General features: G+C 43.6%; 1 protein-coding gene across 4 annotated transcripts in view; it reads right to left on the minus strand.

Annotated features, from left to right (window-relative positions):
• Positions 1-20,747, minus strand: part of TBC1D5 (TBC1 domain family member 5) — a 480,733-nt gene that overhangs the window by 65,566 nt on the left and 394,420 nt on the right. For all 4 annotated transcript variants that reach the window (XM_027769181.1, XM_027769183.1, XM_027769182.1 and 1 more), the window contains one exon: positions 5,810-5,895. In XM_027769181.1, coding sequence (XP_027624982.1) covers positions 5,810-5,895 — 86 coding nt within the window. The remainder of the gene's footprint in view (positions 1-5,809; positions 5,896-20,747) is intronic.

Here is a 20,747-nt window from a genome sequence, read left to right on the forward strand (position 1 = left end):
CCCATTTCACCACGACAGCCTGGCTCCCCCCACCTTACCACGACAGCCTGGTTCCCCATTTCACCATGACAGCCTGGCTCCCCCCACCTCACCACGACAGTCTGGCTTCCCCACCTCAGCACCTCCAAACAGGGGAAAGAATCACATAGTTCAAAACCTTGTGTCATTTTTCAAAACAGAATATCCATGAGTATTTTCGAAGATATATGATTCTACTATAGGTTAGGAGACTGCAGTTTTTAAAAAAATTTTTATTTATTCATTCGTTTATTTCAATTTGACCAGAGAGAGACAGAGAGAGAGAGAGAGAGAGAGAGAGAGAGAGAGACAACCAGCCGGTCTGGGAATCAAACACACAGACCAAGTGGGAGTGTCCAGCGCCTTAACCACCACTCCACCTGCTCTCCCTGCAGTTTTTAAAATATATGAAATTCTGTTCTGTGATGACTCAACTGGACATTTCAGTTGTCATAGATTCTCTCTTTTTTTTTGAGAGGTTTTTGCTATAGGGCACATATACTTGCCAGAAAGACAGAGAGAGACAGAGAGACAGAAAGCAAGAAATCACCCCCCAGGGGGATGGCCACGCCACAGTCCCTTATCCTCCATTCTCTTCTCGGGATCTTGGGCACACACGCACACGCGCCCAGCGTGAGTTTCAGCCACTGGGTCCGGGACTCGAACTGCGGTTAACTACATGGGAGTCCAGCGACATAGCCATTATGCTAACTGCTGGTCCCAGTCATCACAGATTGTTAAAAAAAAAAAATAGAAGGGTCTTTCTGAAGACTGGTCACTATTTAGATGCACTTGCTTTTTTATGGCAGTAATTTTTTTAGTTAAAAAAGAAGAATAGATGGGTCTTTCTGAAGACTGGTCACTATTTAAATGCATTTGCTTTTTTATGGCAGTAATTTTTTTTATTTAAGGACAAAACCAGAAAAAGATTTGAGTGTTGAATTGTCATTCTGAGCTCAAAAGTCAAATAAGAAAATGTCAATTCCCATTTTTGAAAAGAAATGTGCAAGTATGCAAAATCAGAGTGCAGAAGAATAGATGGGTCTTTCTGAAGACTGGTCACTATTTAAATGCATTTGCTTTTTTATGGCAGTAATTTTTTTTATTTAAGGACAAAACCAGAAAAAGATTTGAGTGTTGAATTGTCATTCTGAGCTCAAAAGTCAAATAAGAAAATGTCAATTCCCATTTTTGAAAAGAAATGTGCAAGTATGCAAAATCAGAGTGCAGTGAACATTACCCGCACACGTGCCGGGAAGCCTACCACTGAAATACCTGGCACTGGCTTTTAAAGACGTAGTTACAGCAATCCAGGGTAAACAGAGAAGAGGACTCAGGCGTCTTGATTTTGAGAGATATTCTTATCTGAGGAGTCACATGTCCTGTGTGCATCCCCGCTCCTTACTCGGATAGCAACACACGTGGAAGTCAGTCCCCACAGACGTGCAGGAACTAGTGCCCTGCTCCCAGGAGTCTCTGTCTCCTGTCTCACTCCACATCCTCATCGCTTCCGGGGTCCCCCTAAGAATATACTGGGTATCAGGCCTTCAGTGGCTAACGGGGACTTTATCAATGCTTTCTACAATGATTTCTGATGCTGAATAAAGGAGTAGACCACGATGAAAAAACTTCAAGGGGGATAATAAACTGTGGTGTTTACAGGGGCTATGGACAGGAGCGGAGGGACTGCTTGGCAAGATCGTCAAGCCAGTTTCAATTTATCGCCCCTCAACTGACGACTAAGGGGACCCATCCACCTTCACCAGTGCTGGCTCATTGGTTTCTAATTTGTTAATCTGAAAGGTGAAAATGGCACTTTATTGCTGTCATAATTTTCATCTATTTGCCCAATTATGGGCGAACCACCTTTTAAATGTTTATTGGCTGTGTGCAATTCTTTCACCGAGTGCCCACCACAAGAGAAGACCGTGGAGCTGACGTTTTAGTGCACGCGAGGGTAAAAATAGCCCGCACTTCCTTCTCAGGCAGTAGAGAGGCCCCGACTCATGTCGACCTGGCTGCTGGGTGGCAGAGTCTGCGCGGGCGCAGGTGGGGGACTAGGTAGCCATGATGCGGTGACTTGGTGTTAGTAGCACAGAGAGAGAAAGGTGATTTGGCCCAGGTACACTCTGAGGGTTTGCAGGTGGATTTGCTGATGTGAGGTTGGCTAAGACGAGGGGTCGAGGACACACCCCAGGAACTGGGGGTGTTGCTTACTGTGATGGAGGAGCACGGGGGATGACGAGCCTGTGGTGGTGGAGGTGGGCAAAGCCACGCGCTGGGCTGAACGCCTCAGAGGAATGAGCAGTCAGAGGGGGAAGAGGCCTGGGGTGTCGGAACATGTACAGGGAGAGGAGGAGGGGCCACAGAGCATGGTGTGAGCTGGCACGGCCCCTCGGGCAGGCTCTCCTGTTTCCCCATGAGCTGCAGAAGTTCACCATACAGTGATGCGATGACATTATATTTTATCATAGCACTGCAATTCTTCTCCTAAATTTTATTTTAAAGAGATTTTTGCTCTAGGGCATGTGTGCTCATTGGTGAGACAGAAAGACAGAAAGCAAGAAGTCACCCCCTCCGGACTGGGGGAACGGCCATGCCATAATCCCTTCTCCTCCATTCTTCTCTGGGGGTTTGGGGCCTTCACGCACATGTGCCCGACATGAGTTATAAGCCACTGGGTCTGGCACTCGAACCGCAGTCGACTACGCGGGAGTCCAGCGATGAGAACACCATCTGCTGGTCCCGCTTTGCCCAATTGTCTGTCTGTCTTTTGATTCAGTTCATTTTACTTTTTACACAGCTACTTAAAAATACTTGTCATTCCCCTTGTGATTTCTTCCATTACTTTAGGTTAAAAAGTCACCATGAAGTTATTATTAGTCAATCTAAAGCAAAGATAAAGACATTTTTCAAGTAACTCTTGGTCAGATAAGCACTTACATCTTAGGCGGTATTTGCTTGTTCAGGGGCACCTGAGTGTTAGGTCACAAGCGGATGCCTTTTCAAATATCTGCCAATTTCACCACTCCATCTATTAACCCTTTCCTGCTCACCGGTCTGTGATGTTTCTACTTTGCACACGACACTTCGCTCGGTTTAATTCCAATTTTAAGCTTTGAAATCGCAAAAGAGATGATGAGACATCTTCCTTCCAATCATGAAATGATACTTTGTACAAGAATCTCAGCATGCACACAAGGATGCATGTGAAGCGGAACTAATATTTTGAAGGAAATAAGACAGGGAGAAAGAAAAAGGTATAGCCCGTTTTCTTTGGAAAAAAGATGCTGAAACTATTTTTTTTTAAAATCATACAACAAATAGTTCCTATAACAGGCACTGTCCTAGATGCTGTGAGACGGTGAGAGAGCACTTGCCCCAGGGGACTGAGATTATAGCGAAGAGGTGGGAGAGACACGTGGCAAACACATAAGGAACTGTGCGATTTCGACGAGGACGAGGACGAACGAGGTGAAGACATGAGCTGAGGCAATGGGATACGGAGTGAACAGGGGAGAAGAGGAGGCGGAGAGATCCAGTGGCCTCTCAGATGTGTGAGCTGAGCCCTAAATCATGAAGGGCCACGGGAAGACGGTGGTAGGAGTGCTTCGGCAGGAGGGAAAAGCAAGCGCAGAGGCCCCAGGGAAGGAGCGGGAGCTTGCCAGTGCAGATGGGGGTAAAGAGAAGGGAGCGTGGAGGGAGTCGGGTCGGAGAGACAAGGAAGGGCCAGAGGAAGAAGGCCTGATTGTCGATGGAACAGGAAGCCTTGTAGGGGTTAAAGTGGAGGCGTGATGTGACCTGCTGTCAATTAAGATTCTTCTCCTGTTGTGTGGAAAATAGCCTGGTGCTGGGGGAGAAGGCTAAAAACTGTGTAGGAAGAATGGATTTAGGCCAGCCCCTGGTGTGGTGGTTCAAATGGCTGGATCTCGCATGGCTCAGTGTGTGGCTGGAGTCCCCACCCATGCGCATGCACGCACGCCCAAAATCCCAAGAGGAGAAGGGACCACAGCCTGGCCACCGCTCTGGGGAGTGCTCTCTACTTTCTCTCTCCAGCAAATGCACTTAAAAAGAAAGAAAGGAAGGAAGGAAGGAAGGAAGGAAGGAAGGAAGGAAGGAAGGAAGGAAGGGAGGGAGGGAGGGAGGAAGAAAGAAAGAAAGAAAGAGAAAGAAAGAAAGAAAGAAAAAGAGAAAAAAAGAAAGAAAAAGAGGAGAAAAAGAAAAGAGGAAAGAATATGGGGCCTGATGGTGCAGCAGAACATGAGTCTCTGAGGCAGACTCACGTGGGAAAGTTGGGATTCGCATCCAGAGATCTGAGCATGCCAGCCATGAGAGTGCCTCTGACCCAGGGCTGGCTGCGGCTGGGGGTGGATGGCGCCAGTGCGCTGCTGATGGTGCTCTCTGGCTCGCTCTCTCTCTCTCTCTCTCTCTCTCCCCCCTCTCTCTCTTAACTTCACTTACCACTTATCTCTCTGGGAAAAATAAACTAGAAAGCAAAAGAAATAAAGAACCTAATAGACTTAGATAGCAAAACTAAACACTTGCTAGGACGAGGAGGAAACACAAGCCACTGGGGCTGTCACGATCCCGGAAGGTGGGTATTTGGTCGGGTTTGTTTACTGGGCATCTCCAGTACCTAAAATAATCAGTCTGGCACTCAATAAAAATTTGCTGAATTAAACGAACAAGCAACTACAGGGAATTGCTTTTTATTTGTGAAAGAAGACTCAGATGAAATGAACAGACAGAAAAGGGCTTCAGAGACGTCTCGCGGGTGGGCTGTGGAACTGGTCTAACCATCGCGCAGGATGTCAACACACGCGACAAACACATTTCAATCGAGAATGGATCCTTCTGTAATAACGCTGCATTAAAATGGTTCAAATTTCAAGTTTAAATTGAGCCACCTCATTGTAAACTTCTTCTCACCCCTTATACTATGACTTCCTATGCAGGAGGAGTTATAGCTTATTTTTAACTCTCCAGTAAACAGCAGAACACACTGTGTAGACATACTCCATAAATGTATATTTAGGCTGTTGGAATTCTACTGAAGAAAAGCTAACATATAGGCAAATTGCTTAATGAAGACAATTCGGACAGCTTGCAGCATTTATCATTACTAACATTTTAGTCTTCCAGAGTAAACTTCAAAATTACATTTTAATTGGAAATGGTTCTGGTTTGACAAGTTAACTCTTGAGACATCTGAATATACTATTATGAAAGAACAAAACTGTTCATCAACCCTTTATGCCAATGTTAATTTCTTTAAAAAGTAGGATTTTAATGTTTTTTTATTCCTACAGTGACCCTTAAAATTTCCATGCATGCAATCACAAACACACACACAAGATGCATTTACAAGCTCATTGTGTAGTTCTAAAGACAGTTGGGAAACCCAATTTTAATTTTGTTACTGAAATAATTTAAAAATATGTTACAGAACTGCCTCTTTTCAATCAACAGCAAGGATCTAGAAAGAGATTACACAAGTAGGCACCATTTATTCAGGTTTATTAGTGTTAGAAAAATGAAGTTGCCGAACTTGAGATTGTAACGAGTGCTCGTATTTATTAGATTGTTCATCTTGTCACTGACATCAATCTGAACCCTTTTCTTAGGACTTTAGAAAAAGCTTAGATAATTTACTTAACAAAGATTCATTGTGTACCTCAGCCACTGGAATGCAGAAATATGGAAGTTATTTTCAGCGAACCTGTCAGCTTTCCCAGGGACCTCTAAGACTACCTCTGCGATTTATAACTAGAATCGGGGAGCGGGCACTTACCGGCTCTTATTCATGAGGTCTGCTCCCCGGGCTTTGTAGTAATCTAAATTTGGATGAAACTGGTAAGTCACTGGTCTTGGATTTCTCTAAAAAGAAAGAAAGAACAAAAGACAAAAACATGAAGTTGTATATAGCTATTTAAATTATGCATTAACATATAAAAGGGCAGAAAGGAACGTTTTTATATTTCTTCAGAAAAGCATGTGTCTGGAAAAAAGTTTAGTAAGGAGTGTGCTTGGGTTTTGCTTTTATTGTTTATGTTTTTCCGTAACTGATCTTAGTCCTGATTAAACATTGAAACTGTCTTAATAGATTGACTTTTACCTGCCTCATAGTTTATATAGATTTATTAGATTTATTTTTAGATTAGATTTAGTTGTGATAACTGTGATCGCTTTCAAGTGTAACGTCTCACAGTGTCATGGCAGAATTACGAAGAAATGGAAAAACCATCTGAGATGCAGCAGGAGCACGGAACTTGTGAAGGGCTGAGAGGGGAGGAGCCCACTTGTGAAGGGCTGAGAGGGGAGGAGCCCAGGTAACTGCCAGCCTGTTGGAGGAAGAACAGAAATCACCGTGGGTCTGGATGGTCAGATGCTAACCGTGCCCACTAGATGGCACAGCAAGCCTTCCCTTGCCTAAAATGAATGAGTTATTTTGGGATTCGGTCATTCTTCAAAGTTAGCAATTTCTATGTCATCTCTCCTTATTTATGAGTTTAATAAGTGCCCCAATATGCCAGGTAGTGGGAATATTAGCATTACAGTACAAAAGCAAATTGACCAGTACACATTTTCATGAAACGAGCAATAACACTGCCCTTCTGGAATTTAATGATATTTCTTAACAGTGAATAAACGTCCTTGAATCATTAGGTTGGGTGTATCTATATCTACTCAGATGCATTGCTTTTATTTAAATGTATTTACTATTTAATAGTATCAAGGCCCTCATAGGCAAATAAAAATTAAATATACATCTACTTTATAGAAACTGAACACATTCACAGCATGTGAATAGCATCGTATCTAAAATGTTAAGTTATATATCCTTCCCGTAAAGGAATTTAAAAACCTTAAGGAGAAATGTGTTTACCTGCGCCTACAACTCAAGTTAATAATTAGGTCTCTGAACCAGAGCAGGCGCGGACCTCTGAGAGATGTACTAGACACAGAAATACTGCTTTTTATCTTAACGGAAAATGACCAATCTGGTCTGATGCCAGTCCTTGGAGGCAGAATCTCAAGGCACTGATACACGGGCACGCAGGCAGTGGGAGCGGGGCGGAGGGGGGATGTAATTGCTAAGGTTAAATAGTTTGAAATTCATCAAGCTAACAAGCTGCATCTTAATGGCCATGATGGACCTTTTCTTGTTCTGCTGAACGAATATTTACACAGCTCAACCCTTTCGTATCTCTTCCAAGCCAGCCCTAATCATCTGAGAAAAAATGACAGTCCCTTCGTTTAGCTCCAGCGACTGACTACCCCACTGGTTTGGTATTCAACACAGTTCTGTAATAATCAGATCTGAATTGCCTTGATGAAGAGACGGATGCCCCCACGACTACCACGCTATTAAATCTCGCAGTGCAACTTTCCTCTCTCTACGAAGTGCACAGGTCTCCTACGGTAGCTGATGACAACCCGCACCCAAGAAGAGGGAAATAAACCGAGGTGAGAGCTAGGGGCAGATTGACAGTGCATTCCTGATTTATTTTTAAAAATTAACTTTCATAGGTAATCACTCATGGCTAATTCTGCTCTTTATTCTCAGCACTTGGAAATATATTTCTTTTTTTTTTTTTTTTTTTTGCTCATAGAGAAGACTTTTTTCCTCCCTGACTTCCAACAAACTAATAAAAGATTATGTTACTTTTTGCTAGAAAATAATGAAAGAAAGGCTCACGTGGAGCACTCTCCTGAAACATTTTTATAAAGAAATGACAAGCAATTCAAGACATGAAGTGCTGATCTGTTTAAGCACTTAGAGACATTATTAGGAATAATGATCTAGCTTGAAAATATGAGTGAGGCTCAAGTATTGCTTTCACTGAGGCCTATTTAAATTCCTAGGACTTACTGGTTTCAAAGGGAGAGGGAGTTTAAAAGTACCACTGTGCTGGAAACAAACAAACAAAAGAATCAAAAGGTAATGTTGAAAACCCGCTGTTTGAAATGTTAAGAAGAGAGAAGTAGAGGTTATGGTTGAAAGTTTTCAATAGGGTTTTCCATTGAAAACATGATGGCTGCTTCTAAAACATGATTACGCCGACAAGTCAGCCCTGTCCAACGGGAATACCATGGGGTCACAAATGCTAACTTCATCTGTAATTTAAAATGTTCGAGGAGCTGCATTATAAAAAGAAGAAATAAAAAAAAAAAGGAAAACAAGTGGAATTACATTTAATTTCATTCGGTATGTGTAAAATATTATTCTGCAGGTAATCGACATGAAAAGTTATAAGATATGTTACATTCTTTTGTTTGTACAAAGTCTTTGAAACTCAGTGTGTATTTCTGCATTTCGAACTCATCTCCACTTGGACTCCCCAGACTTCAAGTGCTCAAACAGCGTGTGGCTACCATATCAGACAGCAAAGAACTGAATGCATATCTGCAAACAACTGCGTGGATTATGAAAAGCAACATCGAGACACGAACTGTACAAAGAGTACAAATATTTGTACATTAAAATACAGGACTGGCAGTTCTTCGATTTCCCTGTAAGTCTGCACTTTTAACTTAGTTTTATTTCTTGAGTAAGGTTTTAAAAAGTCAAGAAATTGTGGCATGCTTTCCACACAAACCAAATTAAAACTAAATAATTGGTTCAGATCACTGTTAAAAGCACACAGGAAAATGTGCATGTGTAGGTAAATTGATGGACAACTGGGGCTTTGCACCAAAATGCTTAGCGGAATGAAATTAAATGCACACAATTCTAACATTATGCAATTGAAGCATTTTAAAAGTAAAAAGGTAATTGTTTTATTTTAAAATTTTTTCCCCAAATAGAACTTTACAGAAATAGAACAGTTCAGATTTCTAATCGCTGAAGATCTAGAATCTCCTTTAAAATAAAAGAGCCACTGGAGGGGCCAGCAGATGGCATAGTGGCTACATTGCTGGACTCCCACATGGATGTCCAGGGTTCAAGTCCTAGATCCGGTGGCTATAAACTCACGCTGGGGATGTATCTGTGTGTGTGCCTAAGAACCCAGGAGGAGAACGGAGGAGAAGGGATTGAGGACCGGTCATTCCCCTGAGGGGTTGGGGAGTTTCTCACTTTCCCTCTCACTGTCTCTGTCTCTCCCCAGCAAGCACATGCACCCCAAGGCAAATAACCTCTTTAAAAGAGAGAGAGAGAGAGAGAGAGAGAGAGAGAGAGCCAGCCAGCCCACTGGAATACTAGATAGCGAAACTCTGCATGTGGGAGACCAGACCCACCATTAACATCATGTCTTCATCTGTATTAGAACAATTAGCAATGATTTTATGCCCATTTCCACAGCCAGGATTGCAACTATTTTAAGAATTTCCAAACCAGTGTACATGTTTTTTAAACAGTTTATTTACGTATTTACTGATAAGACAAGGGGGTTAGACGTTCTCAACAAGGTCTGGCTGTGCCACGCTCCTGCCTCAGCCTTCCGGCCAGCTAGGACGATGGACGCGACTCCGGGCCTGAGCTGGGCATAGCCAGCAGTCTGACCTGGGGTCTAAGGCCCGAGTCTTCCCGGACGGTCTCAGTACTGCGCGGGGTGCCTCCTGCCTGATCACCGTGGCCGGGCCTGAAGTACACGTGAAAACGGCTTCTGTCTGGGGATTTTCTTTTGGAAGAGAGCTGAGAAATGGCACTCAATCTGAAGTAACATCGCTCTGTGTACAAAGGGAGCCAACTGCGTTTGATGGCCTGGTTGGGGAGGGGCGTGATCAGAGAAAATAGAGAAATCCCAGATTCAGGTGGCTCTGGTCCCGTGTGCTCGAGAAAAGTCACTCATTTGTGTTAGCCAACTTCCCCAGACTCACTTAACTCTCTTCTCTTTCAAAGTTGCTAGAATCTTCTCAAGATTTCTCTGTAACATTTTGTTTTGTGGCAATGTAAGAAGAATGCTAAAAAATCCCACCAATGTCACAGAAAGGCTGAACTTGGCTGGACTTTTTATGGACAAGGTGTCTTACCTAGGCCAGATTTAGAGTGTAGAAACAAGTGTCTTAAGAGGGAATACATTATTAAAAAATAAATAAAAAAATTAAAAAAGAAGCCAAACTAAACAAAACCCATGCTATGCTCCTAACTTTCCAAAATACTTTCTTCATCATTCTACTGATTTTTACTTGAAATAAGACGAATTTTAATTTTCATAATTTTTGAATGGCAGACTTAAAAGTGAGTTTTACACTTGGATTTGAAAAAGCTCTGCTACAATAAGTATGCTATTAAGCAAACACGAAAGTAAATAAATAGGCAAACAAAACAAAAACACGCTTCCTTAGTCAAGGCTCCACAACACACTTGCCACTTTTTCCAACCAGAATCCAATGTCTACTATTCTGAACGCTTCTATCATTTAAAAAGCTTTTAATTTAGCGTGATCACAAAGTCAATTTACAAAGAGTGCTTAAATGACAGCAATGAATGTAAGAAAGAAAACGGAAATCTAATCTCTCAGCGATAGCCAGTTTTCTTCACTTTGAGGCCCATGTCGCATGACAGTAATGCGCTCCTTCATGTAACTTCTGGCAAAACCAGCCCTCTGTCGCAGGACTGTGATCGACCCCCTCTGCCATGCTCTGTAACGAGATCTAAATAACCTCCTCTCCTGCTATCCCCCGGCAATGTGTCAATAGTTTAAGCCCAAACTCACTTTGTTACGGTAGCATAAAAACATTCACATGTTAACTCAGCAACGTCTAACTACTACCTAACCACGTCTACCTAACGACGTCTACCTATGTCTATCTAACCACGTCTACCTAACGACGTCTATCTAACCACGTCTACCTAACTATGAGAGGATGCAAGAAGAACAGTGAACTACTCGGTGGTACATGGTAATGTTCTTAGTTCTGAGCCTCGTAAACCCCAACTATCTAACGCAAGTAATACTTTCTAGATTGATCCAGTTCTTGGACCTCACTTGAAGATGACGCAGAGACTCGATGAAGAAGAATCCGAAGCACTCGCCCTGCTTTGAACAGCACAGTGTCTGGCAAAGGGATTTTTTTTTCCCCATAAATTCACACAAAATTGAAAAGGGCAAAAGAAAAACAATTAGGACCCTTGTCCTAATTTAGTGAAGGACTGGGAGGAGCTAATGTTGAGTTAAAGGTAGAAAACAAAAGCTCTAGGGGAAAGAGAACATCACCCATCTGCTTCAGGGGCACAGGACACCGTGGGGTGGATGAGGCAAGGGATGGGAGCCAGCGAAGCTTGCCTTCAGGTTCCTGCACCACCCACTCAGGCTGAGCAAGGAGGAGCTAGCCAGAGCCCGAGTTCTAGTTTCCTGTCCACAAAGCTGTAGGAAGCACTGGCCCACACTCCGAAGGGCAAGTGCCAGCACAGTGCTGGGCACACGGTAAGACGTCAGGGAACAGAAGAAGTTACCTTCTGCCACCAGTGAGCACGGACAAGAGGACCCGAATGAGAAAGCAGACCGGACAGTTTGCCAGTCTCGAATTCACAGGAGAGTAGCAGATAGGTAGAAAAAGTGACGTTCGATCTTCTGACAATCATACATAAATTTAAGATAAATTCTGCCAAGCATTAAAATTTGTAAGGCAATACCACATACTTAGAAAAATACGTCCTGCACACTGATTAAAATTTGTAAGGCAATGCCACATACTTAGAAAAATACGTCCTGCACACTGGACTTCATTATAGGGAGAGAAAGGCTGTCTTATTTCTTAGAGTAGGCGCTCATACTTTTACAAATTTTTCAAAAGCAATGAAAGCGTACTATGTTAGCGATGCAGCTGTTTGCTAGTTTACGAGATTACAATAGAGTGATTTCCTGCAATATGTCGACATTTGATCATTTTCATAGTTCATTGGTCAGAATTTTTACATTGGATTAAACTGACAAAGTTCCTGCAATACTCTTTTAGTAGAAAAAATGTATTTCTATTTCCATACAATCTATGTTTGGCGTAAAGAAAACACGTGACAAATGAAGAATTACTTAGTTTCCTTTCCCCTAATATCTTTCTACCAAGCTTTAATTTTTATAGCATGGCAGATTAGAAAAGGGGAAAAAAATTAAGCTCAGAAGGAGAAACAGCACTGTAAAAAATATGTTGAATGCTTCTCTTTGATGAAAAATGAGACCCTTATTTTAGTGAATATGTTATTGCCTCAATGCTGGGGGGAAAAGCAGCCATCATTAGAAAAACGAATTGCTCAGCTGTTTATAAGCAAAAAGCTCTGGGGGAATTTCTCAGGACCCCAAAGGCGAAGCATTACAGGATTAAGCAAACATATGTTGCAGGTGTTTTAGGGGAGACAGGTGGGCAAACCTCAGCCACGGAAGAGGAGATGCTTTCATGGTCTGGAACTGAAATGAGATAACCTAAATGCGTCCAAGTGCAGAGACGGCACGGCATGCATGAACCGGCGCTCTAGCGCGGAAACGCTCCCTAAAATAATTATCTTGTTAGTGCCAGGCGAACGGGATTTTTCTCTTCTCGTAGTTTTACAGAAAACAAACACTGCCAATTACTTTTCTTTCCTTTTTTTTTTCTTTTTTAAACTAAAGGTATTTTAAACCTGGAACAAAGAACAGTCTGAAATAAGCGATAATTATCCGAAAAAGATAAGGATGAAGTATTGTTGCCTTTATTTAAACAAATATTCCTAAGGAGACAGTTTGGTGTAATATCCCCTCTTTGGCTCACTAGGCAACATTAGATTTATCATAATTCTCCTAAAGCCTAAGATATTTCTATATTAAAATGCTAATTTTGTCTTTTCTTTTGTCTGTAATTAAAGCTGGAGAAATCTGTGGTCTGATACTGGCTGAATGCTAGAGGGTTCACAAAGGTCTCACCGTTTCCGTCTTTATTGCGGCTACTGCCCTCTTCATTAAATATAGATCCAGCCATACAGCGGATCCAAGGGCAGACGGCGCCACCCTGCGTGTTCACGAAATTCCCCCGTTTAAAATACGCACGCACGCACGCACAGGTAGCAATGCTAAGGGGTGCCGCGTGGACGCTGCCGTGGGACCTAGACCAGGTATGCTACTCCCCTGTCTGTCATTCGTCTGAGCTGATTTTCTTGTGTTACTTCTGACTGAGGACAGGACTCACGGAATAGTATATTAATACACACCAACTCTATATAAGCCTTTTTTCCCCTTAACTTGTATCATGAGTTAATTTCAAATGTGTAGTGTAAACTCACAAATGTGGGATAAATGTTGGTCAAATAAAGCCGAGGTTTTTTCCTCTCCCTATATTACAAAATTCAAAATGTCTGGCTACAGTGCATTCATCAAGTAGATATAAATCTTTGTCAAAGAAAATGAAATCTTTGCAACGTGGTTGTAAGTTAGAATATTATTGTAGTGCCGGTATTAAGAGGACCCCTGGCTTATACACTGACTTCTACGTACTCTGATAGGAGAGACATACCATGAATACTAGATCTGAAGGGTCTTAGTGTAATTGACAGAAAAATTTAGGTAATTCTCATCTAGACATCTACAGATTAAAACCTGAAAAAAGAAGATTTGAAAAAGTTAAAAAAAAAAAAAAGGAAGCAAAAACATCATTAATTGGGTGTAGACACAGACCAAACCTCTGAACCCAAGCCAGCCTCGTTTTACATACCGAATCAGCCCAATTCCCTAACGTGACATCCGCCTCTAGACCCTGGCAGGCTGAGACCTCAGATGGCAGGGAAGCGTTTTAAACCACCTGTGCGTTATGCTCGATGCTAGCTTCACACAATAAATAGACACCAAAAGAGAAATAAAATCCTTTCCTTTTTCTAATGTATTTACATTTTTGAATTTAGCATTCCGGAAGGTGCCAGAGCAGCGTGCCCCTCCCCCACACCGCTGTTTTTATATATGAAGAGGAGGAGGTTGGGTCTGCAGATTTTCTTTGTTACTAACACTGAGCCTCAAAATACTCCTTTTGGAGAGTTGGCCACCTCTTTCAGTAGCACTGAAGCCTTCACCTTTCCCGTCGATAGCTGCAGAGCAGGGGTAGGGGTGTTACTTCAGGGGCTTGAAGAGATTTGGAAACCCATTTGTCTGTTCTCCTAAGTGTGACTCCTACTCTTCATTTTTTTTTTTTTTTAAGGAAAAAGTGATTCCTACTCTTCATTTTTTTTTTTTTTAAGGAAAAGAAAAATCTCAAAAACTATTCCTAAATATCCCAATTTGAGAAATAGACTTGAGAAATGAAAGACTCTGGTATAAAAATCATTACTGCATTTAAAAAAATTTTAGACTTTTAGAACTTAATCAAATTCTCATCAAATAGAAGAGATTTAAAAATGGTTTTAGGATTTTGGACCCTCAAGAATAAGTCTGTGCCCCTATGGAACCAAGAATCCCAGTTTGGGAAATTTTGTCCCTTTCTTATTTTTCTTTAACTGCTTTTGTCATAAAGCCAAGGGCAACACAACCAAGGGTCTGCACACCGGGGTCTGGTACAAGGAGGCCTCGCACAGCCACAGGTTTAACGCAGTTTGGGAGCAATTTCAGTGACACAACACCTTGAAATCGAACACTCATTTCTTAAAAAGTTCAGTGGTCAAAATGCACTGTACTGAGGTCATTCACTTCACGACGAAGTGTATGACACTGAAGCATTCACACTGAACTTCGAAATATTTGAGTGAAGGGAGAAATCAGTGCGAATGTAAATAACACTAAGAGACCTTTTCCTGAGTAGATTTTCTTTTCTACACGTAGAGACATGTGTATTTATATGTGTGTATGTATATGTGGTATGTACTTGTATGCACGTATATACATTCGCTATGGGGCGCATGTGCTTTCTGGAAGTGGGGAGGGCAGTGGGGAGTGAGAAAGTACTCCCCGAGGAAGACGGCCACGCTGTAATCCCTTCTCTCTCAACCTCCTCTCAGGATTTTTGGCACACACAGGGACATATGTCTGGAGTGTTTCCAAGCTGCTGGGTCTGGGATTCGAACTGTGGAGTTGCCCATGAAGGATCCAGCTTCCCAACCACCATGCACCAGTTGGGCCAAGTCTATGTTCTACAAAAGGAAGTGTATCAAATTAAACCAGAGATAACTGAGAAGAGTCCGTGTAGACAGACTTTCAGATATGCACTTCCCTAAAGAGCATTGTCATATTTTGTTTTTCTTACAAAGACCCCTGGGGCCAGCAGGTGGCATGGTGGTTAAGGCGCTGGACACTCCCACATGGCCAACCATGGTTTGAGTCCCGGACCTGGTGGCTTGCTTTCTCACTTTCCCTCTCTCTCTAATCAAATCAAATTAAAATAAATGAATGAATAAATACAATTACATGAATAATTATTTTGTAAGAAAAGACCCCTCAAATATTTAGTGATAATGACTGGCATATCACTTGCAAAGCTGCTCACATGTCTATGCTATGAGGTCTTAACCTTTCTGTGTACCATGGGCTGCTCTGCTTTCTGGTGAAGACTCTGGTCTCCTTTCTGGGCTGTTTTTAAATGCATAAAATAAAATATATAGGCTTATAAAAGAAACCAATTACAGTGAAAAACAGTAAATAAAACATTAAACAAACCTGTAATGGAGATATGTGCTTTTTATATTAACGCATTAAATAACGAAATATAGAGTCTGGTCTCCTCCTTACTGTAGCGTTGGAATGCTGATGAACGTAAATGGTATTTTAAGACAGTCGTCACCAACTGCGTGAAAACACAGTGACCGTCAGGAGGGACGGTATTTCAGGTGGCGCGAACAGTTGCTATGCAGTTCGCTGCCTTTCCCACCTTTGAAGAAAGCATAGAGCTCATGGGGAAAATACAGATGCAAAGTTGCTCACCCAAGTGCTTTGGCCACCTGGATTCCACCCACTGACCATTTGGGGGCCTGTACCCCTTTCTCAGAAACCGAAGGGTGGTTTCCGGTTAACAGTTTTCCTTAGTCTTCTGGATACCGCTGTACTCGTTCATCAACCCTTCCATTGTACAAATATGCACAGGAGTGGTGATTAAGCTGTAAAACAACTGGCTGAGCGTAGGGGGCTACCAGTTAGGACGGGTAAGGATCCAGGAAGAAATGCCCAGCGAGCCCCTTCTAGGTTGGACTTTCAACCCATTGATGTAGAAGTTCTTTACCTACTTCAAGATTTTTATTTATTTATTTATTTATTTATTTATTGCTAGAGAGAATGCAGGCTCATCAGGGAGAGAGGGAGAGAGAGAGAGAGAGAGAGAGCGCGAGCGAGCAAGGGAGAGGGAGAAAGCCCCGCCCAGTGGGGATGGTCACACCACAATCCCTTCTCCTCCATTGCTCCATTCTGTCGGGATTTGGGGCATGTGTGCACATTCACGCAACATGGTTTGCAAGCCGCCAGGGCCAAGACTGGAACTGCATTGAGCCATTTGAGATCTGGCTCCCTTAATCACTGCTATGGGGCCGGCCCTACTTTAACATTTTAGTAACTAGCATCTCTGTAACACCAGTCAAATGCCGGCCAGCCTTGGGCAGGAGTAACATTTAGGACTTGGGTATGTTTAGACACGTGAGTGTTGCCCTGGACAGCACCCACTGCCCTGTGTGTAGGATGAGAAGTGAGACTGGGGGGCGATGAGAGTGCGGACAGGAGGATGGGCAATTACAGTGAAGGGAGCTGCGGCTTCTGGACAGCCCACTCCTGCAGAGCTAGCTCCCTGAGCGGGTGGCCACTGCTGTAGGCCTGTGGAGAGCAGACAGATTTATAGAGGGCAACTCCATAAGTCAAACTGCCCACTGAGCAACTTCCTTTCCTTTTCTTCTCTTAGAGGTAGCTAAATTTTTTTAGTCTGTAGGTCAGAAATATAAGAAAATGTTAATAACTCTCTCTTAAGAGGACTTTTTCTCAAGAATCAAGTTAGTTAACTGGGTTGAGATCAATAGAAGGAGTGGGGAGAGCAATTTTAGAACAACGGAGGAAGGAGTTGATCCTTCAACAACATGGGTTTGGTCAGAGTAGATCCACTTATACACGGACTTCTTTCAATAAACATTGTAAATAATCTTTATCTTCCTTATGATTTTCATAAGCTTCCCTCTAGCTTACTTTATTATAAGAATATAGTATAGAACACCCATAACATACGAAAATGGGTGAAGTGATTATTTGTTACCAATAAGGCTTCCTGCCAACAGTAAGCTACCAGTGGTTACACTGGGGGGAATCTAAAGTTATATGCAAATTTTCAACTGCACAGGGAATCGGTGTACCCCTAACTCCCATATCCATGGAGGGTCAACTGTCCAACCCTTTTTATGGACATATTTTTTAATAGTTTACAGAAACTGAAAAGATAATTCCAAAATTCACATGGAGTGCAAGCAACTCAAAATGGCTAAAGTAATCTTGAAAAGCATGAACAGAAAAGGATGACCAGCATGGACTCATATCTTCATATTTCAAAACCCACGACAAAGAAGGCTCAAGTAAGATGTTATAAGCTAAGTATTTTGATTTCAAATTAATAGCTGACATTATCACTAGGTTCTCTTGTAAGTGGAATATATCATAGATAGTAGATAGATTCAATTAGAAATTTTATGAGAAAATTTGGCTAGATTTCCCCAGATCCTGGCTGGAAGGCTGAAGTTTGCTTCTTTCCTGGGTTTATAAAAATAATTCCAACTTCCTGTCATTTTTCTGTCCTCTTCAAAATTTCCCACTCCCCAAAGACAGTTCAGTTCAGACTACGCAAGTACCACACAACATCCACTTTAAGTGAAGTAGATGTGAGGTAGTCTCTATTTTTTTATTGTCATTATTTTACAGGTGTTTGCTATAGAGCACGTGCACTTGCCAGAAAGGCAGAGAGAGACAGAGACAGAAAGCGAGAAATCACCCCCTGGGGGGATGGCCACGCCGCAGTCCCTTCTCTTCTATTCTCCTCTTGGGATCTTGGGCACGTACGCACACATGCCCGGTGTGAGTTTATAAGCCACCGGGTCCGCGACTCAAACCGCAGTTGACTACATGGGAGTCCAGCGACGTAGCCATTATGCCATCTGCTGGTCCCAACAGTGTCTATTATTACTGCTGTTATTCCATACAAAGGAGAGAAATGATGGATAAGGCACTTCTACTACAGTAGGAAAATTAGGAAAAGGCCAGAAAGAATCATTAACAACCCCAACTTCGAACATCATGGCAGACAATTTTGCGAAATATGGCTTTCAACCTCATCTGCTCATACTTCTTCAACATATCTTCAGTAAGCACGACCAAGGGTAAACTTAAACGGGTTATCAAAAAAAAAAGCTAAGGATAGCGGTATACAGAGAAAAACCTGAAAAATGAATTTCTGACTTCGTGAAGCAACTATGCAAATATTAAAGGGTCGGTACACCCACAGAGCTATGTCAGGAGAGGGAACAATTCTTCCCGATTTCCTGCCCTGAAATCAATTTATTAATGGCCGGAATAATTCTGGCGTGGACCCGAGAACTGTGGCATAGCCAAAGTGCAGCATCAACACGAAGTGCCTCTGAATAGAAGAATGTGGGCTTCTTAGAGAAATTACGTGGTTTCTAGTTAGCAAGGTCGGACGATCTGCCCTTACGTGTTTAACTGTCGCTAAAAAAGGAAGATGTCAATCCGATGGGGCCTGCGAGGAGGCAGAGAGGAGCAGAGTGGCAGAGGCACACGGGCACAGCCGGGGAGACGCCGAGGCACTGGCTGACCGGCCACGCACGCTGGACCACAGGGAGCCGCGGGGACTGTGCTGGAGTTTCTCCCTGGCTGTGCTCTCCCACCGCGCTCCCACGACACCAGGTATTCCAGAGGGTCTGTGACCCGCCTGGTCCCCAGGTGCGTGCTGCGTGCTGGCTGCAGGGAGCTCCACCACTGTCCTCTCTTCTGAGTGACCTGACCACCTGCGTGGGCTGCTACTGCACAGGGCATCGACCAGGTGGCCTGTGAACGGCAGGGGTTGGTCTCGCACAACTTGGGAGGCCAGAAAGTCCCAGATCAAGACAGAAGGTAGTTTCTCGCCGTGAGCTCCGGGGCGGGAAGCGGGGGCTGACTCTGGGCCCCTTTATAAGGGCACTAATCCCGATTGGGGGGCAGCGCCTCAGGAACGTGCCAGTCCCCAAGGCCCCAGCCCGACATCATCGGCTTCGGGGAGGACTCCAACCTACCCATCCCGTGGGCACAGACTTTCGGCCGGCAGCGGTCTGCCTCCAGAGGGGACGAGGCATGGAGGGACACTGCTGTCGGCCTCAGGGCCGGGGCTGTGACCCAGACATGGGGCCCTCGGTGTAGGCTGGGCTCACAGAGACGTCTCGGTCTCTCTGAGAGCACCCACAAACTTTCCAGGCTGTGAGACTGAGGTCGCGAGCTCCCCACTGGGATGTCAGCCGTTCCCCTGGGGCGAGCCCTCCCAATGAGCCCAAGTGCTTCCATTTTAAAGAAAGCCCTGGCTGCTCACCAAACGCCTGCTCTTCTTCCTGGACATAATTCCGCTCCATTTCCCAAGGACTCCTGTGGTGAGGAGGGGCCAAGACCGAGTCTAGCCAGTGGGATGGGAACAGGGGGAGGCGCAGGCCACCTGCAAGCCTGGCCCAAAAATGTCTCCATGCTGTCTCATCCTGTGGGGAGTGCCCACAAGCAGAACAACTGTGAAAGGCCAGAGTCGAGGTTGACAGGGTGACAGCAACCCCACAGCAACCCCGCCGTGGCATCCCAACCACAAATGAAGTCAGGAGCTAGCCACTGCTGTCGGGAGGATGTGGATGTTGAAACGCATCGTTCTGCGTTCCCTGCTCAAGATCAGGAAGGTGTCCGGACCCTCCTGCAGCTCCACGGGCCTGGGAAAAGCAGTAAGTGGGAGCTGTTAGAACATCCTCCCTCGGATCCTGCGGGAAGACCAGGCGGAGGCGAGGGAGAAGACAGACATTTCCAGACTGGAGTAGGGCCAGGGCACCGAGTCTCAGCTTTACCACTGGGTTCTGGAGGCTCTGGGAACTTCCCTCCAGGAATGACAGTAAAGTCACAGGACTTCTAGCGGATGCTCCTGCCTGGCCTCCAGGTAGTGAGGGCTCCAGTTACGGGCACCCACGCCTGCCTGTTTGGGCGGAGTGGGAGCAGGCCCCGAGCCGCCCATGCAGCCCAGCTGCGGCATGTGGCAGGGCCATTTGTTTCGTCAGTTGCACATTGACAATTTTTTGATCATAATTTTTAAATTTAAAAAAATTTAAATTTATTTGATACCTTTAATCCCTATACATCACTTAGCTTATAAGTTGGATTTACCCAACATGAATACACTTCATACCAGTCCAGTTGAGGGTACAAAACACATTAAAAACAGACAATCATCCATTTCTGTGTCCCCTAACCATTAACAACAGACAATCATCCATTTCTGTGTCCCCTAAGTGTCTTGCCTGTTTTCCTCCTTCACTTCCTTCCTTACACTCTCCCCACACTGTCTTCAGTACCTATAACCATTTCCGATGCTTCTATGCCCTCTCACCTTTGAGTCTCTGCCATAAAGTGCAGAGGTTACATTTTTAGTGGAGACATACAATGTCTCTCCCTCATAGTCTGCTTGCTTCACTCAGCAGTAAATCTCCCATATTCGTCCACTTTCTATCAAATGCCATGGTCTTTATTTTTATTATTATTTTTTTATAGCTGAGTAGTATTCCATAGAGTCCATGTGCCACACTTTACGTAATTTTCTACTTATTTAAATTACGATAATAAGATGATACGGAAACACTC

Source organism: Tupaia chinensis, unplaced genomic scaffold (assembly GCF_000334495.1).
Source record: "Tupaia chinensis unplaced genomic scaffold, TupChi_1.0 Scaffold148822_2, whole genome shotgun sequence".
Classification (NCBI taxonomy): domain Eukaryota; kingdom Metazoa; phylum Chordata; class Mammalia; order Scandentia; family Tupaiidae; genus Tupaia; species Tupaia belangeri.